We start from the raw sequence: 10610 nt of genomic DNA, 5'->3' as shown, positions 1-10610 counted from the left end.
GAGAAAATCATAGGTAATGTACTCCACCGCCACTTGTCAAAGCTCGTTGAAAGTTTGCTACACAACATTTGGACAATCCTATGAAATACTGAGAGAATGTATTCTGGTCAGGCGAGAGCAAAATTTAACTTTTCGGATGTCATACTACACACCATATTTGGAGGAGAAATGGCACTGTGCATCACCCTAAAAATACCATACCAACAGTGAGGTTTGGAGGTGGTGGCATCATGGTGTGGGCTGTTTTTCATCTCATGGTACTAGCAGACTTCATACAGTTGAAGGAATGATGAATGGAGTCATTTTGTTCTGGGAGAATCTTGCCATCCACCAGGATGATGAGGATGAGACATGGCTAGACCTTCCAGCAGGACAAAGATCCAAACCATTCAGCAAAGGAAACTCTCAACTGGTTTCAGAGAAAGGAAATCAAGGCCTTGACTTTAATCCAATTGAACAGTTTTGGAAGTTTACTAAAGATCAGGATTCACAAGAGGGACCCCTGGAATCTTCAACATTAACTATCTGTTTAAAAGAATGGGCCAAAATAATACCAGAATACTGTGTGTGACTGATTTGTTTTGTCATACAGGAAATGCCTTGAAGCTGTCATTACGAATAAAGGCTTTTCCACAAAGTATTTAAGAAATTTCAGCAGGCGTGTTCAAATTTTTTTTCCTGTGTCATTCTACGTTATTACACATAACTCTACCTATGAACTTTACAGTAATGTTTGGATTTTTTTATATGGGTGGATTATCTGAGTTAATACTAATGTCTGGTGAAAATTTCATGCAAATAGCCTCATTGGAAGCATACTTACTGAAAAAAAAATGTTGACGTGTTCAATACTTATTTTCCCTGCTGTATATACTATTTTTATACTATTTTACCATTTTAATTTGCACAGTGCTGTAAAAACCTTTGTTTTCTTCATACTGTCACAATGTCTGTCAACAGAAAAAACTTTGAAACATATCCACTTTCTTGTAATCAACCCCCTCTACACACAATAATGTGTAACTTTGTAGTTTTGAAATAGAAAATGGTGCTGCGTTGCGCAGTGTTCATTAGAAAATACTTACAGAATAAACTGTCCTATCGACAACAAGACAAAACAGTTTGACATAATCAATGGTGTCAGGACTTGTCATTTTGATTGCACTGACACTTCATTAGTATAAATATTTCCTTTTCAGCCATAAACAAAGCATTTTGAGCAAGATACACGCTTTTGCAGGCAATCCATGACTATGCGGTGCAGTTCATTGTTTTGAGGAATGCACTAACTGTTGTGCAAATGCTAATGATGATTCGAGAAACGGTAATGTCAGATTGCCAGCTCTGTCTCTTGTGATATCATTCGTACCACTGGAGGGCGCACTCCTGTCATTAGTCTCATGAAAACTGTTGCACATGCACACTGAGCCTCAGCCCCCGCCACTTGAGTCTGAACAAGCCTCCTGAGCGCAGCGCGTCCGGCTCTACTGAGAAGGAGGTGAGGCAAACGCTGTGGGAGGAAACACGGATATCTGCGCAGTCTTGAGATGTTCTACTTACCCTACACGCAGAGAGAGACCGCGTGATAAATGCAGGTGAGATTCGTGTTTGTAGAAATGTTTAATAAATCGCTCGCAGTTAAATCTATGTTGTTGATTGATTCATAGCCTTGGGATGTCAACTGGATGTTATATTCAAATGGTTTCTGGTTTCACGAAAGTAACGAAGCTCTATTTCAAAATGCATACATATCCTACAACAAGTCATAGGCTACATGCTTATTAATCTAGAAATATTCATGGGCTCACGCAATGCAATGTTGTCCGGCCAATAGATAACCCATGGGGGGAACAATATTTCGAATCAGAGCTTTAGCTCGTCATTGTATTAAGTTATTCAGACCTAATTTTTGTGATGAGTACACTATGCTCGACTATTCTAGGCGTTTGTGCATGTGGTTTGTTATGGCTTTGGATGAATTAGAAATGTCTCTCCTGTATCTGCATTGGTACAGGTATACTGTATACCCAGAAGAATACCGAACTCAGTGGCTCAGAGAGTAAAGGTGTCTCTTCTCTTCTCTTCTCCTCTTCTCTTCTCTTCTCTTCTCTTCTCTTCTCTTCTCTTCTCTTCTCTCCTCTTCTCTCCTCTCCTCTCATCTCATCTCATCTCCTCTTATCTCCTCTCTTCTCCTCTCATCTCCTCTCTTCTCCTCTCATCTCCTCTCCTCTAAGCATCTTTCTCTCACATGCACTAGCGCACCCTGTAGGCATAATCAGTATGTTATCCCCTAGCAGGACTGATCTCTTACGATCCCTGAGGACTGATCTCTTACGATCCCTGAGGACTGAAAAACGAGTGACCTCTGTGGACACCCAGCGGACCCCTCTGAAGGAGTGCTGACCTAACCCCAACCCCTAGTCTGGGACCTCCTGACCTATGGTGTGCGCTCGCTCAGTCGCCATGGGCAACGGATCAATGAGAAGCCTGCGTGCGGAGGGGAATGGCGTGGGCTCGTCGGGAGCGGAGGTCAAGGCGCTGGGGGTCAAGGTGACCCCTGGCGGGGTCGGCAGCGGAGGCGAGGAGGGGCCAGAGTGGGAGGCGGAGCTTCTTCGGGGGCGCGTGGCGCGTCTGGAGGAGGAGCTAGCCCAGCGTGAGCGAGAGCTGCGGGCCCAGGAGGTCCAGCTGCAGGCCCTCCGCCGCGAGCTGGACGCCAAGCACTCCCAGATCGACAAGCTCCAGGACGCCATCGGCTACCACCAGCATGGCCACGCCCTCGCGCCCTGGCCGCACTCGCCGCCCCTCGGCCCGGTCCACGTGGGGTCAGCGGGGTCAGCGTCGCGCCTGCTGAGCGTCATCAACCAGGGCCCCGCCCGCTTCCAGCGCGTCGCCGTGGAGGTGCACCGTCGCCTGCGCGCCAAGGAGGGCGTGTCCGCCGAACCCACGTCGGGCCAGTTTGGCCCCTCCCACCACCAGAGCAGAGCGCATCACCTGTCTGGGGAGAAAGCACGAGTGCGCAAGGACTCCAGGTGAGTCCAGCTCCGACCGATGTTATCGATTTCCTGTACTGTACATTACAATCACAGGTGTGCTTGATTACCTGCACTGTTCATCACAGGAGTGCTTGCTCATGTGTTCGAGCCTGATAGCTCTCGGGAAAGTATACATACATAATAAGCATAATATGTGAAGACCTCTTTATTTCAAAATTTCATAAATGTCACACATTGTCTCTTGTCTTATAAGACCTCATTGTTTGCAGTTGTCTGTCAATTATCAATTTATCATTTTACTGAGCTTCTTCGCAGTAGAGTGAAACCTGGACTAGGTCAGATCTAGTGGGAGCCGTTGGTGTACATAAAGCTGCACATATGAGCACTTCTTCAGTGGTCTACACTGAGTGTGTGTGTGTGTGTGTGTGTGTGTGTGTGTGTGTGTGTGTGTGTGTGTGTGTGTGTGTGTGTGTGTGTGTTAGCAGTAGAGTGAAACCTGGACTAGGTCAGATCTAGTGGGAGTCGTTTGTGTACATAAAGCTGCACATATGAGCACTTCTTCAGTGGTCTACACTGAGTGTGTGTGTGTGTGTGTGTGTGTGTGTGTGTGTTAGCAGTAGAGTGAAACCTGGACTAGGTCAGATCTAGTGGGAGTCGTTTGTGTACGTAAAGCTGCACATATGAGCACTTTAGTGGACTACACACTGAGTGTGTGTGTGTTTTGGGTGGGGGATCCTAATTGTTTTCATTCAGTATCTGAAGGCCTACCCAGTCCCCATGACCTGAGGCACTAATGCATTCCCTGGAGAAAGTGGTGTGTGTGTGTGTGTGTGTGTGTGTGCGTGTGCGTGCGTGTGCGTGTGTGTGTGTGTGTGTGTGTATAATAACTGGGGGGAAGGGCTCCATCTCACTCTCATGTGTAAATTAGATGCACCTGATTAAGGGAGAGAGAGACATACCCACTTCAAGATGCCTCACACACAGACACACACACATGCATACATACTTATTGATCTATGAACACACACACACACACACACACACACACACACACACTCCGTAGCCCACACATAAAGTCTGCACATACTACAAATACACGTACCAAAACTGTGAAAGAGCGCCCCCTTCTGGGTGCCAGCTGGTCACTGTTAGGTATACTGTATGGAGCTGCTCTGAGTCGTTTAGTCCTGTGGAGATGACCAGTACTGCAGGTCACTGTTGGGTTGTTCTGGGTCGTTTAGTCCCAGATGACCACTGTCTGCTGTGTGTGATGGGTTTTACACTGCTGCTCAGAGGCAGAGAAGCATCACTTTAACTTTCCTCTCCTCTCTGTTCTCCTCTCCTCTCTCCTCCTCGTCTTGTCTCTCCTCCTCCCCCTCCTCCTCTCCTCTCCTCTCCTCCTCCCCCTCCTCCTCTCATCTCTCCCTCTCCTCCTCCTCCTCCTCTCTCCTCCTCCTCCTCTCATCTCTACTCCCCCTCCTCTCTCCTCCTCCTCCTCCTCCTCCTCCTCCTCTCTCCTCCTCCTCTCATCTCTCCTTCTCCTCCTCCTCTCTCCTCCTCTCATCCCTACTCCCCCTCCTCTCTCCTCCTCCTCCTCCTCTCCTACTCTCTCCTCCTCCTTTCTCCTCATCCTCTCTCCTCCTCCTCTCCTCTCCTCTTCTCCTCCTCCCCCTCCTCCTCCTCTCTTCTCTTCTTTTCTTTCTTCCTCCTCTCGTCTCTCCTCCTCCTCTCCTGTCCTCTCCTCCTCTCTCCTCCTCATCCTCCTCTCCTCCTCTCTCCTCCTCCTCCTCCTCTCCTCTCCTCCTTTCTCCTCTTCCTCTCCTGTCCTCTTCTCCTCTCTCCTCCTCTCCTCTTCTTTCTTCCTCTTCCCCCTCCTCTCTTCTCCTCCTCCTCTCCTCCTTTCCTCTCCTCCTCCTCTCCTCCTCTCCTCTCCTCCTCCTCTCCTCCTCTCTCCTCCTCCTCTCCTCTCCTCCTCTCTCCTCTCCTCCTCATCCTCCTCCTCTATATATTGTTTCAGTACGCGGCGTCTGATAACGGAGGCTCTGCTGCACAATGACTTCCTGAAGGCTCTGGAGCAGCAGCACCTGCGTGAGGTGGTGGACTGCATGTACGAGCGCGTCTACGGCCAGCAGCAGCTGCTCATCCAGGAGGGACAGCCTGGACACTACCTCTACGTACTGTCAGGTCCCGCTCACACACTCACACGCTCACACACTCATGTGCTCACACACTCATGTGCTCACACACTACCTCTACGTACTGTCAGGTCCCGCTCACACACTGACGCGCTCACACACTCATGTGCTCACACACTCATGTGCTCACACACTACCTCTACGTACTGTCAGGTCCCGCTCACACACTGACGCGCTCACACACTCACACGCTCACACACTCACGCGCTCACACACTCACGTGCTCACACAATCACGTGCTCACACACTCACGTGCTCACACACTCACGAGCTCACACACTCACGTGCTCACACACTCACGAGCTCACGCACTCACACACTCATGTGCTCACACACTCACACTCTCACACTACCTCTACGTACTGTCAGGTCCCGCTCACACACTCACACACTCACATGCTCACACACGCACACGCTCACACACTCACGTGCTCACACACTCACGCCACTACACACTCCGCTACCTCTCATAAAGATATCTCTCTTCACTTACTTACTTAGTTACTTACTTACTTTTTCATTTGATATTTGTCATTGTGTCCATGTGTGTGTGTGTGTGTCTGTGTGTATATGTTTGTGTGTGTGTATGTGTGTGTGTTTATGTGTATGTGTATTTGTATGTGTATGTGTGTGTGTGTGTGTATGTGTGTATATGTTTGTGTGTGTGTGTTTATGTGTATGTGTATGTGTGTGTGTGTGTGTTTGTGTGTGTTTATTTGTCTATGTGTGCTTGTGCGTTTGTTTGTGTGTATTTATGTGTTTGTGTGTGTGTGTGTGTGTGTGTGTGAGCAGAGGGCCTTTTGGAAGTTAGTCAGAATGGGAAGCTCTTGGGTCAGATGCGGCCAGGAACAGCCTTCGGGGAGTTGGCCATCCTCTACAACTGCAAGAGGACTGCCACTGTTAAAGGTACATGTGTAACTTCTAGAGGACCGCCACTGTTAAAGGTACATATGTAACTTCTAGAGAACAGCCACTGTTAAAGGTACATGTGTAACTTCTAGAGGACCACCACTGTTAAAGGTACATAATGTAACTTCTAGAGGACCGCCACTGTTAAAGGTACATATGTAACTTCTAGAGGACCACCACTGTTAAAGGTACATGTGTAACTTCTAGAGGAACACCACTGTTATAGGTACATGTGTAACTGAGAGGATCACCACTGTTAAAGGTACATGTGTAACTTCTAGAGGACCATCACTGTTAAAGGTACATGTGTAGATCATAACCACTGTTAAAGGTAGTCAGCAGCTAGACCAATGGATACCTTGTCTTAGCTGAATTACTGAAGCTAAGCAGGTGTGGGCCTGGTTAGTACTTGGATGGGAGACCTCCTTGGAAAACTAGGTTGCTGCTGGAAGTGGTGTTGGTGGGTCGCCAGTAGGTGGCACTCTTCCCTCTGGCCAAAAAAGATCGATCCCAATGCCCCAGTGCTGTGACGGGGGCACTGCACTGTTGGAGATGCCGTCCTTCGGATGAGACGTTAAACCGAGGTCCTGACTCACTGTGGTCATTAAGATTCCATGGCACTTATCGTAAAGAGTAGGGGGTTCCCCGGGGTCCTGGCTAAATTCACAACCTGGCTCATTCAATCTGGCCCCCTAATCATCCCCTACTGTAATTGGCTCATTCACTCCCTCACTCTCAAGCTGGTGTGTGGTGAGCGTTCTGGCGCATAATGGCTGCCGTGCATCACCCAGGTGGGTGCTACACATTGGTGGTGGTTACTAGTGAGGTCCCCCCATCCATGTGTTGTAAAGCGACCTTGGGTACCATGAAGGGCGCTATATAAGTCAAAGGTGTTATTATTATTATTATGTGTAACTGAGGGGATCGCCACTGTTAAAGGTACATGTGTAGACCATCGCCACTGTTAAAGGTACATGTGTAGACCATCGCCACTGTTAAAGGTACATGTGTAGACCATTGCTGTTAAAGGTAAATGTGTAATTGTAAGTGGGCCGATACTATAAAAAAATGTTGGCCTGTGTGTCAGCAGGTTCAGAAGTGTGACTGGTGAGATTACGACTGATTAGGTGTGTGTTCCTGTTAAAGCAGTGTTAACAAGATGTGTGTGTGTGTGTGTGTGTGTTTTGTTTCAGCGGTGGCTGAGTCGCACATCTGGGCTCTGGACAGACAAATGTTCCAGAAAATTATGATGAGATCGACTCAGGCCCGAAATGAAGAGTACTTCAGTTTCTTACGCAGGTACACAAGCACAGTACATACACACACATACACACACACACTGCTCATATGTGCATCATGGCCATCATGGCCAAATGCATCAAGCACAAATACAAACTGTATTGAGCAGACACACACACACACACACACACACACACTAAGACATCTCATTTCTGGCTACTGCAGTGTGTCTCTCCTGAAAGACCTGCCTGAGGAGAAGCTGGCCAGAATAGTTGACTGTCTGGAGGTGGTGAGTAGCCTACAATGTAACATTGCAAGTGTGTGTGTGTGTGTGTGTGTGTGTGTGTGTGTGTGTGTGTGTGTGTGTGTGTGTGTGTGTGTGTGTGTGTGTGTGTGTGTGTGTGTGCGTGTGTGTGTGTTAACAGACCCGTTTCTCTGTGCACAGGATTACTTTGATGAAGGAGACTATATTATTCGTGAGGGAGAGGAAGGGAGCACATTCTTTATTATTGCTCAAGGAGGGGTGAGATGACTTTATATTTATTTTATACTTCTCTTTTTATTTACGTGGGTACAAGGGTGGTTTGGCAATATGGATTATGGTTATGATTTCAGTTCAATATCATATTTTATGTTTTGTTATTGTGTGTGTGTGTGTTTGTCCCTTTAGGTGTGTGTGACTCAGACTATGGAAGGGTGTCCTGATCCACAGCAGATTAAGACTCTTGGGGTCGGGGATTACTTTGGGGAGAAAGCGCTTATCAGGTACACACTAACACACACACACACACACACACACCAGCAACATCTCCATCACACTATGGACAAATTTACATTGACATTAGCAAATACAAAACACTAATAGAAGTCAGAATAGAAGTACTGTATATATTGCACATTATATATTGTATATCCATTATTTGGCAGGTCTGCATTTTATACTTGTTAGAAGATAATTTATTTTCAAATCCTGACTCCACCTCTGACCATACGACCACAACAGCACAGCCTTTCTGTACGACTGACCATACTCACTGACCACTCTCAGAACAGCACAGCCTTTATGTACGACTGACCATACTCACTGACCACTCTGCACAGCACAGCCTTTCTGTATGACTGACCATGCTCACTGACCACTCTGCACAGCACAGCCTTTATGTACGACTGACCATACTCACTGACCACTCTGCACAGCACAGCCTTTCTGTACGACTGACCATACTCACTGACCACTCTTAGAACAGCAGAGCCTTTATGTACGACTGACCATACTCACTGACCACTCTTAGAACAGCAGAGCCTTTCTGTACGACTGACCATACTCACTGACCACTCTTAGAACAGCAGAGCCTTTATGTAGGACTGTAGGCTGATGTCTCACATTCCAGGCGATGGTGCTGAGCTCATGTGTGGATAGCCGTGGGTTTAGGAATGCACATTCTCCAAGTTTAACACCTTCCAATCCTGCTGGTTCCTCAGTAAGGAGGAGCTGTACTGTATGTGCTGTAGACAGACCCATGTCTCTCAGATCATGACTTAGCATTTTCTTCTGTCCTGTGGGGGTGATTGGGGGGGGTGTCTTTTTCCAGTGAAGATGTCCGATCAGCTAACATCATCGCCACAGAGAACAACACACAATGCCTCGTCTTGGATAGAGAGTAAGTAACTCCTGATACGCACACACAGACACACATTCTTGCACTTACAGTACAACAATACACAATGCATAATTCACACACAATGTTCCATTACATTATCATAATGGGAATGTGATGTTATGTACTCTGACATGAAAGAACAAAATTGAATCCGCACACTGACTTCCACGTTGATGTTTAATCACCAAGTAGTAACGTTTCGGCTGCTGCCCTTCAGTATGTGTTCAGTCTGAAAAAGGGCAGTAGCCCGAAACGTTACTACGTGTGCGAATTCAATTTTGTTCTTTTATATTCTAAACTTTTGGAATTCGGCACCTGCCAGTTCTAGGATGTGCGCACCTCCTCACTTAGAAAATGTACTCTGACATGGCCTTGACCTTTGACCCCACTGTTGTGACTCATGCCTTCATGGCCTTGACCTTTGACCCCACTGTTGTGACTCAAGCCTTCATGGCCTTGACCTTTGACCCCACTGTTGTGACTCAAGCCTTCATGGCCTTGACCTTTGACCCCACTGTTGTGACTCGTGGTCAGTAACTTCAACCAGATGGTGGGCACCTATGAGGAGCTGCAGGCCTACCTGAGGGAGTATGTGGAGCAGCTCGCACGCAGTGACCAGAGGAGGAATGCCATGTGAGTACTGGACATCAGACACACACACACACACACACAGACACACACACACACAGACAAACATATACACACACACACACACACACACACACACACACCACACACACACACACACACACACACACATACACACACAACCACACACACACACACACACACATACACACACACAACCACACACACATACACACACACACACACACAACCACACACACACACGCACAGGGACCTCAGGAGCAGACCTGTGACACACACACACACACACACACACACACACACACACACACACATAGGGACGTTAGGAGAGTACATTACACATGAGCACTGGAGGCTTGATCAATATGGGGACCTTATAGGAGAGTAGATTCCAATACTATGTGCATACTGATGGATGGCATCATATGGGGACCTTATAGGGTTAGAATGCTGTGGCTACAGTGATATTAACAGAGACATAAAGTACTGAGGGCTACATAGGGTACAATAGAGCACAACAGGGCACCATAGGGCACAACATGGCACCATAGGATACCATAGGATACAATAGGATACCATAGGATACAATAGGGCACCATAGGATACAATAGGGCACCATAGGGCAGTGTTTTTCAACCCTTTTTGTGCCACGGCACACTTTTGACACTTAAAATGTCCCACGGTACACTAACATCCAAGAAAAAATAAACATACCATAGCCTAAAATTTCAAATAATACACAGATATGGCCTTATTATGGCTTCTATGCAAGACCTGCTCAATAAAACAAGCGCCCTCTGTTTCATTTGTAGGTGACTATATCTAATTTAATTGTTGTTATGAACTGGATATGTGATAATTCTGTGAATACTGGATATGGGGCCCCTGTTGTACAATGCCTGCATACCACAAATAGTGCAATGAGAGCATGTGGTTATAAATTCTTTGATGCAACAGTTGCTATTCTGGACCAGTGAGTGACATTTGGGTAATTTTCTGCGGCA

General features: G+C 47.0%; 1 protein-coding gene across 1 annotated transcript in view; it reads left to right on the top strand.

Annotated features, from left to right (window-relative positions):
* The first annotated feature begins 1491 nt into the window (after positions 1-1491).
* Positions 1492-10610, top strand: part of LOC125311881 (cGMP-dependent protein kinase 2) — a 21273-nt gene continuing 12154 nt past the window's right edge. The window contains exons 1-10 of the mRNA XM_048270250.1: positions 1492-1595; positions 2295-3029; positions 5011-5177; positions 5981-6094; positions 7291-7396; positions 7562-7625; positions 7782-7859; positions 8007-8101; positions 8929-8997; positions 9532-9630. Coding sequence (XP_048126207.1) covers positions 2440-3029; positions 5011-5177; positions 5981-6094; positions 7291-7396; positions 7562-7625; positions 7782-7859; positions 8007-8101; positions 8929-8997; positions 9532-9630 — 1382 coding nt within the window. The 5' untranslated portion in view covers positions 1492-1595; positions 2295-2439. The remainder of the gene's footprint in view (positions 1596-2294; positions 3030-5010; positions 5178-5980; positions 6095-7290; positions 7397-7561; positions 7626-7781; positions 7860-8006; positions 8102-8928; positions 8998-9531; positions 9631-10610) is intronic.

This window comes from Alosa alosa, chromosome 18, assembly GCF_017589495.1.
Source record: "Alosa alosa isolate M-15738 ecotype Scorff River chromosome 18, AALO_Geno_1.1, whole genome shotgun sequence".
In the NCBI taxonomy this organism is placed as follows: domain Eukaryota; kingdom Metazoa; phylum Chordata; class Actinopteri; order Clupeiformes; family Clupeidae; genus Alosa; species Alosa alosa.
This window is presented reverse-complemented; position numbering and strand designations above follow the sequence as displayed.